This window comes from Epinephelus moara, chromosome 7 (genome assembly GCF_006386435.1).
Source record: "Epinephelus moara isolate mb chromosome 7, YSFRI_EMoa_1.0, whole genome shotgun sequence".
NCBI classification, from domain to species: domain Eukaryota; kingdom Metazoa; phylum Chordata; class Actinopteri; order Perciformes; family Serranidae; genus Epinephelus; species Epinephelus moara.
In genome coordinates this window covers 22,008,656-22,027,581 of record NC_065512.1, presented here as the reverse complement: position 1 = coordinate 22,027,581, position 18,926 = coordinate 22,008,656, and the positions used below count along the sequence as shown (strand labels likewise).

Genomic DNA, 18,926 nt, shown 5'->3' with positions numbered 1-18,926 from the left:
CAGTCCTCTGATAGTTAACACACACAAGCCATAATTCTTCTGTTTGTCTGTTGTGGTAATAACGAATACAGTTTATACTGCAGCAACGAGAACTAGAAAAAGACTCATTGTTTTTCGGGTATTAAGATTTAATTGGTGCATTTTCTCATTAAAGGAATACTTCACCCCTTAAAAGAGTTTGTATATCAATTACTCACCCTGTGTTACATTAAAATTGTGAAGAAAATGTTTGCATTTCTCGCTTGCCTCCAGTAAACAAATGCAGAAAATTCTTTATGAAATGCAGTCATAGGCGACTGAGTAGTTAGTAGAGTAGATATAGTTTTGTAGTTGTTAACCACAGACTTTTATGACTTCAATTCATCAAGAATATTCTCAGTGTTTGGAGTCTTTGTTTGTCGTGGTTGTCATCATGAATTCAGTGTCAGAGTCAGTAATTGATACACAAAAATCATTTGGGCAGTAAAGTATTCCTATAATATAGGCTAATTTGAATTGAGCGTAGAAATATAACTTTTTATATTTCACTGATTGTCTTTGCCTCGTCTCTTCCATAGGAGATCACCAGCCTTCTGCCCTTCTCCAAGATCTCCCTGGATGACTTCAACGACAACACAGAGATAAGCAACGACCTCAACGCGTATATCCAGTACCGTATCAATGGCAGCAAGGAAATCATGAACAACATTAGCCTGAATGGCAAAGCAGACCCCATCACAGTCGGCAAGCTCAGCAGCCACCTGATCTCCCGCAGCCAGGGTTCCTACCTGTATCTCAAACTCACCCTGGATCTGTTTGAGAGAGGCCACCTGGTGATCAAGAGTGCCAGCTACAAAGTCGTACCCGTGTCGCTGGCTGAGCTCTACCAGTTACAGTGCAACATGAAGTTCATGACCAATTCAGCCTTTGAGCGCTCACTGCCCATCCTAAATGTAGCGCTTGCATCGCTGCACCCCATGACTGATGAGCAGCTGTTCCAGGCCATCAACGCCGGCTTCATCCAAGGGGAGCTGCCATGGGAGGACTTCCAGCAACGCATGGAGTTGCTCTCATGCTTCCTCATCAAACGGCGGGACAAGACACGCATGTTTTGCCACCCCTCCTTCAGAGAGTGGCTGGTGTGGAGAGCTGATGGAGAGAGTACAGACTTCCTCTGTGACCCCAGGTCAGTCCTCTGCTTTGAAAGCAAATGCAGCAGCTCTCCTTTTAGGAATGTGGGCTACTATTACAGGCATGACAATTCTGTAGAGTGCATCTAGAAAACATTCGTGCCACGCATCACAATTCAACCCCAAAAAATCTGTAGGAAAGTACTCATAAAGCCATGATGATAATTACATGGCAGCAGTCAAAATAATTAAATTTTGGAGGCTTTTTACAGTAATTTCGAGACCGTGTCTTTCACTGCTTGAAATTCAGCCCAGAGTACAAATAGATATGCACAGCAGACAGCACTCTCATGTTTGAGAAATAATCATGTTGTTTGTCCATGAATTTTTTACTCGTGCCTCTGAATTAGGATTTATAGTAGTTGAATCATAGTCACCACTTTGCATGAAAAGCAGACTGACATGAAGGACTCGGTGTGGAGAGTAAGTAGAATGTTCTCATCAATAATTGCAGCGTGAGTCATTTCTGAGTCAGGGCAGAAATTGAGTTTGAGATGTTCCCAGGTATTTATTGTAAACATAACAACCCGCTGTTTACAAGACAGTCAGTAATGTACTGTATTGCAACTTTGTTATTTTGTTACTAGCAATCAACAATTCACAAGAAGGACAGTACTGACAAACCGAGATCCCTGCAGCAGACAGAACAGCTGAGTTTCCACAGAAAAACAAAAGCAAACATGTAATATTGTGTCTTACATCTGCAGCTCTGGCTGCTTGTGGGTGCCATGATTTGAAATGGCTTGATGTCAAAAATATATAGGATTTATTTCTTATAAGTCATGTTATTAGAGTGTATTCCTACCACTGAAAATGTAAAAACATGTTAGAAATGGACCTTTGAATCAGTCCGTAGGAAACAAGACAAGTTAAAAACTTTGAATACCTTTTTTTATTTGGAAAAAAATGTTGGCATAAACATTTTACACAAAGCATGCAGTCATATGAGTCTCCTGTGTACTCCACCTAAGTTAGAGTAAATTTCCAGAAGAGACTACAATCTGCAGAAATGATCATTGTTCCCTGCCGTGCCCTTCTTGCCCTGTGAGACAGGCTTATCTGCTTCCTTACTGCTACCTAATTGTAATTCTGAAGCCACCTCACCCACATTAGAGGCTTCAGTCATTCACACTTAATAAATTGGATGATGTCACTTTGGCCTGCTTTTTTTTCCCCCCTCCCTGTTGCTCGTCAGTATTGCCTCTGCTCACACAGTGGTGTCTCTAAATGGACCAGAGCCGAGCTTCATATTCTGGTCATTCACAGCCTTCCAACTCCGTCATTAAAAAAACAAAGGCTCAGAGTCTGGCACAGGGAATGCACATGCAGACAAAAGCTAGCTGCACTGCCTCTCTGTTTTGCCAGGGCACGGATGGAGAGAATTTTAACCAGATCAAAGTGATCTGCAATCATGCATGTCCTTTTAATGAAGTTCTGCATTAATTAACGGCAGAGTGCCTGAGTGAAGATGGAAAGGAGAACCCAGGGGTTTTACACTCTTCCCCCTTCACTGGGGGCATTTTCTGCATTTATATGTAACATGCAGAATAAAATACTTCTCCGTGACTATGCCAAGATTCTCTTCATGACCAAAATGAATGAGTAGTTTAATGTTCAAGTGGGACAGATGCATAAGTAGATTTACATATAGCAAAGAAATAGCATCCAAATTTTGTCCTGAAGCAGAAGACCTACAATACGTTAACCTAATCTTTTGCTGTTATTTTATTTGTCACCTATCCTCCTTTACAGCTGAGTATCCTCTCTGTTGTTTCCTCACTCAGGACTGGCCATGCTCTTATGGCTTTCATGCTTTCCCGCCAAGAGGGGAAACTGAATCGTCAGCAGACCATGGAGCTGGGACACCACATCCTCAAAGCACACATCTTCAAGGTACAGAAGCTCTACGTTCATCTTTGGATGAATCCATCTCTTCTAGGAATTTGTGTTTACTGTTTATTTCTTTATGTATCATATGAGTAAAGATCACCAGAGGATAAGCTATAGGATGTGAAGAGAAACATGCTGTGTCTCAATTCAGATACCTCTGTTAGTACACTTCCATGTAGCTCACTGTGTGCACTATGTACTTATGACAGAGCAGTGTTGTCTCAAATCGAACACGGCTGTTGGCATTTTTGGGGTTCCTCCCTTTCCACTATGTAGCCAAGATGGTGACCATTGATGGGGAAAAGGGTGAATGTACTTATGACCTTAAAATAGCAAGGGTAACACCGAAAAACACCAAGTAGCGGTGAACTGTGGCTCACCGCAATAATTACATTTTTCTGTGGCCAGTAGGTGTGTTCATGTGTCTCAGGCGGAAATAAATTCTTTGTCGCATAAGTCAGTGTGTCACAGGCATCACAGGACTCTGTTCACTGATTAGCTGCGGGTATTCTCTGGCCACAATTCACTGCTATAAGTTAAACTATCCCCAACTCCTAGTGTGACTGCATTTCACCGCAGAATCAAATGGCCACAGCTTATAGTGGCCACTGCAGCTTTTTGTAGACGTTGCATGGCAGTTTGCCACAGGCCGTGCTTCACGGCTGCTTAGTGTGTTTTCAGCTTAAATACGGAAAAAATGCAAACTGAGACCGCAACTGACTTCATTGACTTTATGTATATGTGTTTATGCGTGTGTGTGTGTGTGTGTGTGTGTGTGCGTGCGTGTGCAGGGCCTGAGTAAGAGAACAGGTGTGTCATCCAGTGTGCTGCAGGCTTTGTGGATCAGCTGCAGTGCCGACGGCCTTTCTGCAGCCTTGGCTTCCCTGAGAAATCTCTACACACCCAATGTCAAGGTAAAGATGTTCTGCAGCTCTTGTGCGTCAGGTGGACCGGAAACATTCGGCCCACCAGCTGATTAGATGATGAAATTGGTGTTAAATTGAGATATAATGATATTTTGAAACACTAAACATTTGCTGGTTCTAACTTCCCAATTTTTTTATAAGTGAAAGTAAAAATCTTCTTGGTGTTTTTATGCCTTCCGGCCATGGCTGGAGGCATTATGTTTTTGGGATGTCTGTCCGTCCCAATCTTGTGAATGCGATATCCCAAGAACACCTTGAGGGAATTTCTTTAAAATTTGGCACAAATGTTCACTTGGACTCAGTGATGAACTGATTAGATTTTGGTGGTCAAAGCTCACAAAACATGTTTATGGCCATAACTCAAGAATTAATTAACAGTCTCACACCGGCACAGAAACGACTCAACTCTGTTGTTAAATCTGTTAAAAACCATGGTAATTGTTAGCTGTGTGATGCAAACAGTGAGTGCGCAGAGCTCACACTCCTGCAGCAGTAGTCTCATGATTAACAGAGAGTGCTACAGCAGGGCAAGAAGTGGCGGAGCGGATCAACACACTGCACGCAGCTCTACAATGAAATTAGATTTGACCTGTTTTAAATAGTAACATTTGCCTTAAAGTTACAGTGATTAGACAAAATTGCAAGGTCATGTAGAATTCACAGAGATCGGCTGAATTTGTGTTAATTGTTGAGATTGCAACAATGTGAAGGGACTGAAACAATTTCCTTAAAACTCTTAAATCCACACAAACTATTATTAGTGACATATGAAGTCCTCAATTGTCCTCCCTGAATGCTTTGCAACTCCACAGATGGCAATTAAGTTGTGATTTATTATAAATGTCACGCTCTGTTCCTCTCACACACACACACACACACACACACACACACACAGCTCAGAACAGATTAAGTTTTGAAACCACCATAAAGAGCAGTATGAGGACGCTCATCGGCCTGACTGACGCACCTTGTTTCTTACTATTAGCTTGATCAGTGACCGTCTCTTGTCTTCAAGGCCATAAGCAAATACCATTAACAGGCTGGCAAACGTGTAAATTAATACACAAATAATTGGTGTCAGAGTGAATTACCACAAAACAGCCTCAATTTCTTCTGTTTTATTTGTCCTTGCTCATATCCATTTTGAATTTAGTGCACAAAGCATTTGCTATTTCTCTGCCATTACCCATTTTCTCATAACATTTATCAGTAACTCACATTATTACCCTCTTTTGGAATTACTTACATATTTCTTGCAAGATTCAATGTTGCTTATATGATAATGATGAGAACACGACTCAGTATGTTCAGGACAATTATATATAGATAGATTTAGGGAGTATGTGTCTCATATTAGCAATGAATTTAGACTAGAGAAAATGAAAAGACAGTCCATGGTACGTTAGTTAATTAATGGCGGCTGGCAGGACTGCACATTAGACGCCAACCGCTTATTTGAACACAAGACAAAAAGAAAGAAGACACATACATTCAGTTTGCATCTGTGGCAAACTGTTTTATCATTTATATCTTGTAGCTTCATAATATTTCAAGACTAAAATAGTCTGTCGCTTGTTTTGCTTAGTGATTAACCGTGTATGTATCAGATATTTCCTGGGCATTCTTGATCTAATATAAGCTACACAGAATATGAAAAATGTTTGCAGGAAATTGGGAAGTAGACATTGATGAAATGTGTGCCAGGATGAGGAAAATGGGAAACTAGAGGAGTTAACAGGTCAGCACAAGATGAATGGGGGGGGGGCAGAAAGTCATTTAAGGATAAACGTTTCTTTACTATAAACGTAAAGTATCTACTTACTGTTTTATTTATTCAGATCTCCAGTTAGACTTTGACTTCCTCAGATAGTCTATTCATGATTTGTTGCTTCTGGAGCCCTCTCTGGTTTTGTTTTGAGGAGAAAATCACCGGCCTTCCCTAGATTATGTCACGATGATGTATTCTGGCTTGAAGCTAAATTATCCTACATATTTTCTTAGCGTTTCAGTGGTATTCCATCACTCGTTGTCATCCTCGTTGTCTATTTGCGAGTTATTGTTTGCAAGTGTAGCATCACTCAAAGAGACATTCACAGAATGACCTTGTTCTGTCCTCTGGGAAAAACAGAGAATCGCTGTTAATTCATTTCACATTGGCTCCGACAAAAAACACACAATTTCATTTCCTGTTGTCAGATACTCATTTGGCTCCACGGTTCTGTTTGACTAAGCATTTATTATTGATTTCCTCATCACGGAGGAGAATAACACACTTAATAATTGCATTCAGTAGAATGTGACCACTTCATTTGGTGTCTGACCTTTGCTTGGAGGAAAAATCCCTGAGGCTGAAGCAGTAAGAGCTTTTGCACCGAAATGAGCTACAAGGGGAAAATCAAATGTATCCTAGAGTCTGAGATCCAGATTCTGCTGCTGTTTGAATTAGTCATTGACCATGGTGTTTACAAATCCTTGAAAGTCATGAATTAGAAAAATGTATGGCCTTAGAAAATTGGTTAATCCCCTCATCTTGTTGCAGCTTCAATATAATAAACTCCTGTGGTATCATTAAACAGTGTAGAGTGAATGTTTTATCAAGATTTGGAGGTACTTCAGGAACATTTGAGGAGGAATAATGAGTGCATGAGGATTCACATGATCCTCGTAGATTGAAATCGTAATATGAGACTAGCTGTCATCCAAGATTTTAGATATTATAATATTGCAAATGTTGTCATTTCCTGGTTTCTGGTTGGCTGCATTACAGAAGTGATGTAATTTTTTTTAACTTGCCAGACTGTTGTAGCTGTTCCAGTGTTTGCTTTTACCCACTGACTCATTATATCCATTAGGGCTGCACAATTAATCAAATATTAATCACAGTTACAATTTTGGCTTCCAACAATTAAATGAACATAATCGGCTGTGATACTGATGTTACAAATGCGTGCCCTGCTCATAGAAAACTCTGCTGCATATCAAATCAAACACTTCCTAAACGAACAGCCAGACTCTACTTTTAGGAGCTGTCATACCGTCATGCGTGCACCCTGCAGCATCAGCCTGTGAAAACTTAAATGAGTGATGTGACTGCAGATGGGCTAAAGGAAAATTATCTGTCATCGACCATCATCATCAATCATCATCATCAAAAAATACAGTGGTAGATACTTATCCATCCAGCTCTCATGACAGACTGGAATAACCAATGCGTTCGTATTCCATATTTGTTAATTAGCAGGAATGTAACACAACATAGACGTGAAAGTGAAAGCAGAGCTCTGTACAATTCTATTTTTATTTTGCTTCTAGGAGATGCACTGTGAATAAGAACCAGTCTATTTTGATGCAAAGATTTTGACATTAGCAGGAATGTAAGACAACATGGACATGAAAGCATTTGCTCTGTTCATGTGAAAGTTCAGCCATGAAAATCAATAAATAATCATGATAAATAATCTTGATCTCAATATTTATTAAAAATAATTGTGATTATTATTGTGTGAAAGCTCCATAAGTCAACCACACTTTATATTTGCAACATCAATATCAAGGTATTTGGTCAAATATATTGTGATGTTTGATTGTTTCCATATCATAAATGTTTTGTTTTTTTCCAGATATACCTTTATTGAAGCAGGGAAGACAAAGAAAGCACAATACACAGCGATAATACTAACAGTATACAAATTACTGACATCTAAACCCGACAAGACAAAAACAAACAAAAAAACAGACTGACAGACAAAAAAAAGAGAGAGAAAATAGGTTAAAATAAATTCAGGGAGTCCAGAAAGTCCATGGAAGATATCATAAATATTTACAGTCTATGGCNCACAAGGTGGACACTGTGCAGGGCCTATTTATGATTATTTGGTACTTAAATTTTGCAGAGCTGGCAGTGAGATCAAACAAATCTGTCCACGCACTACTACATTCTCTATTTTATTCAATTTACCTTTTTTGGATTTGGCATCCATAGCTAACCAGCCACTGCTATCAAGGTATTTGGCATCCATAGCTAACCAGCCACTGCTATCAAGGTTCAGCAACATTTGGATTCATAGAATGAGTTTCCATAGAATTCTTTTCTCAAAGGCTCAAGGAGCCACTGGACAGGGGCTAAAGAGCCACATGTGGCTCCGGAGCCACAGGTTGCCTACCCCTGGTCTATGGTGATATCCATGTTGTAATTTTGCTTTTTTGATTTATTTTATTCTGTCCACACAATATCTGTTGCATGCATGTCCATGCTAGAAGAGGGAGCCCTCCTCTGTTGCTCTTTCCAAGGTTTCTTCCATCTTTCCCCTTTGAAAGAGGAATCAGGGGTATGTGAATGTAGGTGTCATATACTGTACAGATTTGTGATAATGGGCTGTAAAAATAAAATTTACTTGATGTGGTTCAATAAAGCCATATTTTTCGGCCATGACCCGCAGCTCTACAGCTTGCTCTGGTAGTCAGTCAGTTGGTTGGTTGATTGGTCTGCCCCAGAACAGAGGTCATAAAAAAGGCACATAACATCTAAATGGATTCACAGACTTGCTCAGGATTTTATGGAAAGATTGTTCATGAGCTAAAGGTCAGCTGATTAACTGTTCATGCCAGTTGGCAAAAAGTTACAACTCATGGATGCAGGCGAGTATGTGGTCGCAGCTATTTCAAATTCACACTTATTTTACCTTGGAATCACAGCATGGCAGCATGTTGATGTCAGTCTTCTGTTTACTTATTTTGGCAGTCACATTAATCTTAACTTTGTTTAAAGGAAACATTTAAGACATCTTTTATTGTCTTTAACATAAGACGGCCTATAAATGCAATAAAATGTAGTTGTTTGCAGTTAACGCAGGTGCACAGATGGCAGCACTTTGATAGCAGTGTTCCAACACCAGCTGTCTGTGTTTGCATTTGTACAATCAGGTGAGCCGTCTGCTGATGCTGGGAGGGGCGAACGTGAATTATCGCACAGAGGTCCTGAACAACGCGCCAGTGCTCTGCGTCCAGTGCCACCTCGGTCACCAGGAAATTGCCTCCCTGCTGCTAGAGTTTGGGGCCAGCGTGGACGTGGTGTCTGAAAACGGCATGAACCCTCTCTGCTTCTCAGCCGCTGCAGGACACTTGGGACTCGTCATGCTGCTCTGCAAGAGGGGGAGCAAGGTGAGGAGCTTATAATTTTAGCTCTGTGGCTCTATGAATAAGCATGAGTTGGAAATATCAAACTTGTGATCATACAAACTGAACAGTCATTAGGCAGAAGCCATGTCATCCCTGCTCCGGCATTTTTCTTTGTAACAGAGCTAACCATGTTGCACTTCCACCAGGTTGATCATGTAGATAAGAGTGGCCAGTGTGCCCTGGTCCATGCCGCTCTCCGAGGACACCCAGAGATTATCCAGTACCTGCTGGAGCTAGAATGGAGTTCTGAGGGGGAGCAGCAGGACTGCGCTCTGAAGAACAAAGCTCTGCAGCAGGCTTTGATAGCAGCCTCCAGCATGGGACACACACAGGTCCGTCACACATGCACAGATTTTTCTTTACACACAGTCAACACTCACGAGACAAAAAACAAATTAACGAACCTGAGAATATGATGAAAGAAACTCCTCATAATGAAACTGTAACTCATTACAATAAGGGCATATACTGTATTTTACAAAAGCAAGTGTGTTTTTTTTTTTATAACTACCTTATTCAAAAAATTTCAGAGAGCGAATAGAACTAGATATACAATCTAAACACATCTTGCTGTCAGTGATCATGAGTCAAGGTTCGAAGTATTATTCAACCTTGTATGTCTGAAAGCAGGATTCAGGAATCGATCACAGTGCAGTGCCTTCGGCAGCCCAGGTGCAATGCAGGCTCAAGGTTTATTTTGGCTTCCTCATTAGCTGGAAAGGGTTCCCGAGGCCCGGCTCAGAATAACAGAAGTGGGCCGAGCTGAGCTGTCAACCCAGATGTACGAGAGGACCCCGTTAAAGTCGAAGTATTAATCAGATTGGGCTCAACTCACATAACCTCGTACAGTGGTTCAGGGACGAGCGCTTCTCTAGTCTGCTGTGATTAATTTATAAGCGTTTTCTCAGGCAGCAGATTCCCATTTGTTGCTATTCTGCTGCAGAATTAGCATGTTGTATAACCTCTTGAAGGTTTATTTGATATCTTATGCTGAAACAGTATGCCATTAATCTAAGTTTCTTTTTTGGCAGGTTGTGAGAGGCTTGCTGGCGTTGAATAATGAGCACGCTGTGCAAATTGATAGCCACGACACTCTGTGGGGAGAGACAGGTATGTTTTCATCCATCTTTTAGCATTACGTGGCTCCCTTGTATCATCACCTGCTGTTTTAGCATTCTGGCCCTTGCTGCTGTGATTGCACGCTGCAGTGGAAGGTCTTGTATCTCTCCTCCGCACAGTAATGCTCTCTGTTTGATGTAGAGGTCGCTCATCCCAAATGTGTGTCCATTTTTTATGTCTGTACCAGGTTTTTCCTGCGCTGTACTCTCTGGTAAAAGCATTACTTATTGTGGCTCATGTGGGTTTCTACTTAGAGTTTGGTCAACACAGCATTTCCTCTGAGCAATGATTTTCCAACATGCCGCTGGATTTCAGCTGCAGTATCCTGTGGCGCTCTATGTTAAGATACTGCTGTCAGTTTGGACATTTTGAAGTTACTCCACCATCTGTTATACGCATAGACCAGGCATATTGCTGTGGAATTACAGATTGATTATAATCCACTTAGGGTGCTTTCACACCTGTAGTTCGGCTCATTTTGTCCAAACAAGGGGGGAAAATTATACATTCTTGATGATACAGTCCTGTTCATGCTGACTTTTTACACACAAATCAAGAGGAGTAAACATGACGTTATACAAACTGACAGATAACTTGTCGATTGGACAGTTTTGGTAATTGTCATCCTGCATTATCAGGACCCACGTGGGGAAATTAGGCTCCAGTGACAGAAGTTTATCCGGCACTTTAATGATTCTGATGTGTATATTTATGTTCTTTGGTGCTCACAAAGAAATAACTGAGTATAAGCATTATTAGTATAATTACACTGCAAATCAACTGCATGGTATGAATAATGACGAGCAGGTAGAGACAGGAAAGGAAAGGAGGCGTCTCGAACAGTAATGGTTTGAGGCTCAGCACTGTGGGATCGCTGTCATACACCTTTTCATGCACTTAATGAACTGACAGATTACACAGATGCACATACAAGCACAGCAGCTGTAAGAACTTTTTAATCAGGGAAAGTAGCCATGCTGGCGTGCATACATGTTACCTTGGTTATCAGTGATTTGCATGAATAGGTTATATACCTGGCCTCGTACAGAACAATTATACGATTGCTTTCTGAACAGATAGCATGATCAGCAGCTGGATTTATTCGTAGTTTAGCTTTTGAAATCATGCTAAAATCAATCTGCTCTCGTAAAATCCTGTGGTTGGCTTGTTTGCTCTCACACCACAAACCGCCTTTTTTGGGCTGTCTGGATTCAGTTGTTTGGCCCATACAAGGGTTTGATTGCCAGCTGTCCCACCAGCCCAAATTAACCGTACTAACCGGGCAAATGGACCTGAGCTCGTTTTAACCGAATCAAACAGGTTACGTTTGAAAGCACCCTCAGACCTGGTTAAGTTTGTGCTTCTGCCTGATAAAACTTGAGTGATGACAGAAAGTGAGAGACAATCAAGAGTAGATGTTGTGGACAGTGGCTGTTGTTGATGGCCTGCTCAAAGCCATCTGAGATTGATTGAGATTGATTGAGGAAATGGTGCAGACAGCCATGTGGAGCAGCAGGAGAACAGTATAAAGTCTAAGAGCAGGTAGTGGCTGTCAGGTGTAAAACTGATTAAATGAAAGCTTGACAAAGTAGGAAGCTATGTTTAGTAGCGTGTTATGGCTACCTAGCTGAACTGCTATGGCTTGCACACTTGCAGTGTTCATATGTACAGTGTTGTTGCTGTTGCACTGCTGCAGAGCTGCTCGCTACTGTATCTACTGTATTAAAAGCTAGTAATCCACTCATTTATGGAGCCACTGCGTGTAGGGTTGACTATCAATGCTTTTGCAAAATATTTACAGTTTGATTTTTGATCAGTAATCATCAGTAATGTAAATATGATAATTAAGTGGGTAAAGGCAAATAAAAAAATAGCTAGACCAGTCTGGTAAGTTCAGAAAATTACATCACTGTTGCAGCCTTTAAAACCAGGAAAACACGATATTTTGATGTCCAAAGTCTAAGACAGTATCAGGTGTCATATTACGATATCAAAATATTATTCATATATTGCCCAGCCTTATCAGACACACACACCTTCTGGAAGGATCCCTGCATGAAGTGGTCATGAAAATATTGACTCGCACATCTGCTTTGTTTTCTGTTTCCCAGTTTAAGTACTAAAAATATTTTTGAGACATAATAAGAGTTTCAGACTCATGCAGTGTTGGAGCTGCAGTGTATCTTGTGAGTGTTTTGAAATGTTAGACGTGCTTGAAACGTTTGTCTCTCATCTTCAGTGTGAGCTTTTGCTCTGAGACTTTAGTGATCCACAGTTATAAATGTTCAAATCGCACCCCTTCTTGTTCGACAACAGTGTTTGATGCTTTTTTTATGCACAATCATACTAGAATAGATTTTTAAAAAGGGAGAATTTCAATAATAGTCTCTTTGTGTCTGTCTCAGTTGTAAGCTAGCAGGATTTAGCTCTAAAAGTTTGGTGCTACAGGAATGTAGGTCAGGCTGTTAGTGGAGATGCTGCCCACAGTATGGTTAACTGGTGCTTGTGCTAAATGACTGCAGGACTTCAGACCTTATTACAGTCCTGGGACAAAGAGCCGTCCCTCTGAGCAATTCCTTTGTGGAACCGCTGCTCTGTTTCCACTGATATAACTGGAATCTGTGTTCAGTACAATCAAAACACCTGCCTTCATGTTGTCATAATGTCCGGAGCTTTGAGTCGTATTACAAAACCCGATGTGTAACCTGGATATGACTATTGCTGTGAACACTAGTAATCATCATCTCTCTGGGAGCCACCTGGAGCTGCTGCAGTATTTACCTCTCAGCTCTATTTACAAAGTGGATGTTAAATCACAGCCAGCACCCTCTTGGCATGGCTTGTGAAGTAATGAAATATTAGGTCACAGGTAGCAATAGAAAGGTGCTGAGCTACGGCACCGCTGACCTGAAACAAAGTGACTCCCAAACCTTCGTCACGACCGCGTATTTAAATATTTTTGCACCCACCTGACACCCATTTAAATTTAAAATGAGATTCAGGCTCATCTGCATTCAGGGAAAATAGGAAAGTAAACACAATCGCGACCGCAGTGTTTATATTTTGTCCACTGGGTCATTCTTGGGGGGGGCACCATTCAGCGTGCAGATTTAATAATCCAACAGCAGCCGGCGCTCTGAATGCCAAAACTGACAAAGTTCCTGCAATATCCCCTTAAAAACTGGCCATTCATCGCTGTCTCTGAAACAATTCTCAGATAACAACCTGTCTCTGTGAAGATGCATTTCATATTTAAAATTCAACAGAATATTACATCTCTATGCAAATAGGCCCACTGTCTCCTGTGTTTAAATAGAGGCAGATTGAATTGCACATCTGTGCAAGCTCCGTCTTTTAAAATCCCCTCTTAGGATGCAAAACCCTCCTCCGTTATGCAAAGAAAGGTAAATTAACTGCACAGAATCGCTCGTGTTGTTGTGAAAACACAGCAGCAAGATTGGCTCAAGGCAAAGCCCAACAAATTCTTGTGTTGCACTAGCGTAATCTTTTGTAGATCATGTATCATTTTGTGATACATTTTGTTGTTTCTACCCTGTGGTATGTAGAGATGAGTATCATCCTCTGGCATTGTGTTAGACTTTATAAAAATGAATAAATATATAACATCTCATGACAAATGTAGTAGCCAGTGGGTATATTGTGTATATTATTCTAGTCAGTTGTTGTCATTGCAGAAATCCATTTAAATAACAGATTTCATTTATTTGAGGCTGGATTTACAAACAGTTTTGGCACTGAGCGTTTATTTGGTGGTAAGGGCTTTTTCCTGTGTATTCATGCTGATGTAAATTTCTGTGGAGTGCTCCAGACTTCAGGTCCTCAAGGTACTGGAGAATGGCTGCTCACTGCTCTTAAACCTGTAGTTAGAGAAGCTTAAATGCAGGGGACAGACTCTGAATATGAGCGGTATGAAATGCACTTGAGGTCTTTCTTTGTTTGTACAAGGCTCTGCTGTTCTTTCCTTTCATATGTACAAAAAGCACAAGCCTTCCTACAGTATAATAAGAGCACAGCATGAGCTAACCCAGGCAGCTATTTGTGGGTTTGCTCAGGTGCCTGGGGAAAAGATGCTCTTTATTCTCGCATCAAGTGACAAACACCTGCATTTTTACTGTGAGCGCTGAAAGCAACACTGTGGTTTGTTCTCTGATGAGAAGTTATTTCTCTACAGGCGTTATTTATCAGCATTTTGTAGAAAATATGATCATGCAAGAAGAGGAAGTTGAATTATATACATGCATAAATAAATGCTCCTAAATAAAAAAGTAACTTTATGAGCTGCAGGAAATTTATCTCCTTTCTTGTCACAAATTTCGGCCTCTTAATGGGGAGCACTTACTTGTAAAAGAAACTTTTCTGATTATAATATTAAATTTTGTTCACATGAGGTGGAGGCAAAGTATGCCTGTGTGTTCAGCATAAATGCATTTCTTATGTAATCGAGCATCTGCTAAGTCCCCAGGCAAAGCAAATCTGCCATTTTACAAATGACAATCAATGTCTCAATGTTGCCTTTTATAAGTTGCCTGCAACCTTTTGTAATTGACATTTTATCCATTATTGAATTATAGTTAATTGAGTTATTTATTAATTTTACCCTGAGGAAAAATCTGATCTCTAACATCAGCAAGGAGAAATTGAAAAATCCCAAACTCTGGTTATAAATGATTATTTAGAGCCTTTTATCAGTGTTGGTCAAAAGGCTCCAGGTTGTTTATCTACCGAGCTTTGGCTAAAATGCCAGGTCACAACCTCTTTGTTGTTGTTGGTGTGTCCTGGGTTCCTCCAGCCGGGTGGTGAAGTGGTGGCGGAGAAGGACATTATTATGTGTTTACTTTGTAAATCTGTTTTATCAGACGGTGATTCAGAGTCTCCTCAGGACACTGTCAAGGCAGCGTTGTAGGTGGGCTACAGGAGTAGGCAGAGCAGAGTTGAGTCAGGTTGATGAATAGCTTACAAAACACAAGATAAGATAAAATAAAGCAAGACTTTATTGATAACACTGAAGCAGCAAGTCAAACTCAGACAGTGAGCAGAGGTAGAAAAATGAGCTCCTTCTCTGAGGAGCAGGAATGCTAAGATGCTGTGGTATTAACATAGTTGTGTAAATACTATTAACTTAAAAGAATAGTTCACCCCCAAAATGATCATTTGTATAACAATTACTCACCCTGTGTTAAGTTGAATTTGAAAAAAAAAATAAAAAAAAAAAATCCTCACGTCCATGGTGAAAAATGAATCCGAAAGACAAACATTCTTGATGGACTGAAGTAATAAGGGATCACATTAACAACAGCAAACTATACCAAAAGATCCATTTACAAACTCTCACACAACTCATGCAGTATAATCCAAGTCTCATTTATCTCGTTGTATGATCAGTACTTCCCAAACACATGCATTTTTTTTCTAAAACCTTACTATTTAGAGCACTTCCACATAAACAGAGGAGGCGCACTGCTCGTCTGTGTGAGACTGTTTATGCCAAAGTGTTTTAAATAGCAGGGTTTTAGAGTATCATATGACTGGGTAAATGTGACTTGGATTAGTTGTTTGAGAGTTTGTACACAAATGTTTGGATACAGCTTTGCTGTTGTGAAACGCAGCCCCCGTCAATTTTTTTCATTTTTGTATTCATTTGGGGGGAATAGTTTTCATTTAAAGGTCCAGTTTTTTGGATATTGGTGGAATGCAAATGGACCTATCTAGAGCCAGTGTTAAGTTTGTCCATTTTGGGCTACAGTAGAACAACATGGCAGAGGAAGAGGGCCTGCTTTGTTTGTAGATATAAATGGCTCATTTAAGGTAACTAAAACACAACAATTCTGACTTCCAGGTGTTTGTAACTCATAAAAACATTCTTCAGTCAGGAACACTTTAGTTAAAGAAAACTATATTTTTATTTGCAGTGTTATATTTGGCAGTATGGCTCTGTTCTGGGGCCTCTGCCTTTCCTAGGTCTACGCAGAAAGCCTCTTCCATGCACTTATGTGGAAAGCCCGAGGCAGAGAGAGCACACCTCACTGCCCTTCCATGCGCATACACGGAAAGCCTAAGGCAGGAAGAGCAGTAGCAAAGACCCCCCCGGGAACAGAACAGGGCAGCATCAATGACAAACAGAAATGACACTGATAAGTCCGACACAGCATGAAAAGGTTGCAAAGTGTCTTGCAGAGGAAGCACCAACATTACGCAGGTCAGAGCAGTTTAAACAGGGCGCCCTGAATTAGATTTGCCAATTGGTTGCATAAAAAGGAATCATGTGATCCATCAGCTGACTTCGTTCATCAATCAGCTGATGTAGCTGGGATGTGAGCTGAGCTTGACATCATGTCCTGCCTGAACTAATGCTATGCTCACTTCATGAATATTATATACAGTTTCTGCCAATAGATGGCCCTAAATCCCACACACTGGACCTTTAACATGAGGATAAAGCATAGAGACCTTCTAAGAATAAACTAAGTGTAAACACAGGCGTCTCTTTCAGACATCAACAAACTGTACAGCTGTTGATAGTTTGTTCGGTGTAACCCAGCATCATCCCAGGTGCCTCTAATATTGCTCCCAGGAGCCCTTACAGTCTAAGTTTAGCTGCTCGGAGTCATTGTTCTCCACTGTGCTGCGTGTGATGATATCCATATTTTGAGCAGATGGAGGGTGGGGTTGTTTGGCTCTGATGACTGTTCATCCAGATGGATGATGTCAGTCAGATATTGAGGCTCAGCGGCTCCTCAAATCTCTCCGAGGTGAATGTGAGAGCAGAGCTGTTCCCATTCTTACGGTGGATCTCACACTGTTGTGATAAGCAGCGCTCATTTAAGACTGGCCCATCTGCTGCCATACGTCAGCCGCAGAACTGTAAGCATTGAACATTTCAATAGTCTGTCTTTGTTTTCTTCACAGACCCGAATACAAGCACAGTTTTTTGTTACAAATTAATTAGACACAGTTAATTCCAGCTAATCGTGTTCTGAAAAAAGATACGAAATATAAACAAGAATGGGTGTTTAACAGAACTGTCTGACTTTGTTGTCTAATGTTTGTCTGTTGATGCATAAAATGACTGGATTCTCATCTCTGTGTGCAAGGCCCAGGGAGCTAGAGGCGGGAATTTAATGAGTTTAATAAGCATAGCGTAATTGTCTGTTTTTAAACTCAATTAGCACCAAACATTAGCCTGCTTTTCTCTGCTCGTCTTTGAAGAATCGGAGGGGTTCAGGGATTGCAAACACTATTTATTTCTGAGCCTTTCCTTTTCCTCATACTTGTGAGATATTAAAGACCCAGGATGTTGCTTCTGAACAGCATACGTCTCTGTGTACTGTACATGTTATGTTCACTAATCTTCTGGTGTAGTGCTGTTAAGTGGTTAAATTCCACTCTTATCTCACCACTGTACTGTTTCCTTACCTTAACTCGTTCCTCTGTACAGATAGAAATAAAGTAGTCAGACCTAACATCTCCTCCCTCGTCCTCTCTTTAGCCTTGACAGCAGCAGCAGGCCGGGGGAAGATGGAGGTGTGCACCTTCCTGTTGGAGCAGGGGGCGGTGGTGCAGCAGGTCAACCGGCGGGGGGTGTCTCCTCTTTTCTGCGCCGTCAGACAGGGACACTGGCAGGTGAGACACACTGAGTGGCTCTTTTGTACCAGACAGACTGTCCCTCTGTATCCACAGCAACCACACTACTTCAAACTGCAATTACGCCTCAGCATTTCTTCCCCTCTATCTTGTATTGTATGTATCTTGTAGTATATGTTTTATGTCCTGCCCTCAGAGCTTTCTGTGGTCTGTTTCCTGACACAGAGTCATGGTCCCTGTTGAGTGAACAGTTTTGTGTGAGCTCTGTACACCTAGGGCCAGGTGCATAAAACATGGTGTAGATTCATGACAAAGACAGAAATATTATATCAATTTGATGCTTTGAAGACACAACAATTGCATTGCCAGTGAGTATTAGGTTAAATATACATTTGCCCAATTAAAGGTGGTTTTTGGTATGAACTATGCCCACCTGCGGCCTTCTATCCTGGATACAGATACAGACCCTTTTGTACACCTCTTAGGGTTGGGCGATATAACGACTATGTACGATATATTTTCAAGCAAACAACAGCAGACAACACCACTTATATCGATATAGGGTCAAGTTGCGTTACATAGCACGTACCAGTGTGCATCTTGTTACTCACACTCTGCACAGCTCCGCTCCACTCCACTCACTCACTCACTCACTCACTCACAAGTTCTCCAGCAACACTTAGAGACAGAGCTGCTCCTCTGTTTAATCTGTCTGTTAATTAGTCTACATGTTGTCTGTATGTAGCACGTGCTACACTGTCAGTCTGTGAAATGAATGAAATTACCACAGCACACGTGTAATCGAGCGCTGCACTGATAGTTTGTGTGTGAGGTGGATCACAGCGCGTCTCCGTTCTTCTTGGTAGTTGTAGTCCAAAGTGTGACACCGAGACAGCGCCTGGATGCAGGCAACAGATCTGTTTAAAAATGCAGCGACATGGGGCGTCGGTGGCGTAGTGGTAGAGCAGGCACCCCATATACAAGGCTGTTGCTGCAGCGGCCCGGGTTCAAGTCCAGCCTGTGGCCCTTTGCTGCATGTCAT

The 18,926-nt window shown here is 41.2% G+C and overlaps 1 protein-coding gene across 3 annotated transcripts in view; it reads left to right on the top strand.

Moving 5' to 3' along the window:
• The window catches only part of tanc1b (tetratricopeptide repeat, ankyrin repeat and coiled-coil containing 1b), a 127,982-nt gene that overhangs the window by 100,142 nt on the left and 8,914 nt on the right, over positions 1 to 18,926 (top strand). For all 3 annotated transcript variants that reach the window (XM_050048129.1, XM_050048128.1, XM_050048127.1), the window contains 7 exons: positions 558 to 1,165; positions 2,954 to 3,062; positions 3,851 to 3,973; positions 8,909 to 9,145; positions 9,310 to 9,495; positions 10,195 to 10,273; positions 17,790 to 17,923. In XM_050048129.1, the coding sequence (XP_049904086.1) occupies positions 558 to 1,165; positions 2,954 to 3,062; positions 3,851 to 3,973; positions 8,909 to 9,145; positions 9,310 to 9,495; positions 10,195 to 10,273; positions 17,790 to 17,923 (1,476 nt within the window). The remainder of the gene's footprint in view (positions 1 to 557; positions 1,166 to 2,953; positions 3,063 to 3,850; positions 3,974 to 8,908; positions 9,146 to 9,309; positions 9,496 to 10,194; positions 10,274 to 17,789; positions 17,924 to 18,926) is intronic.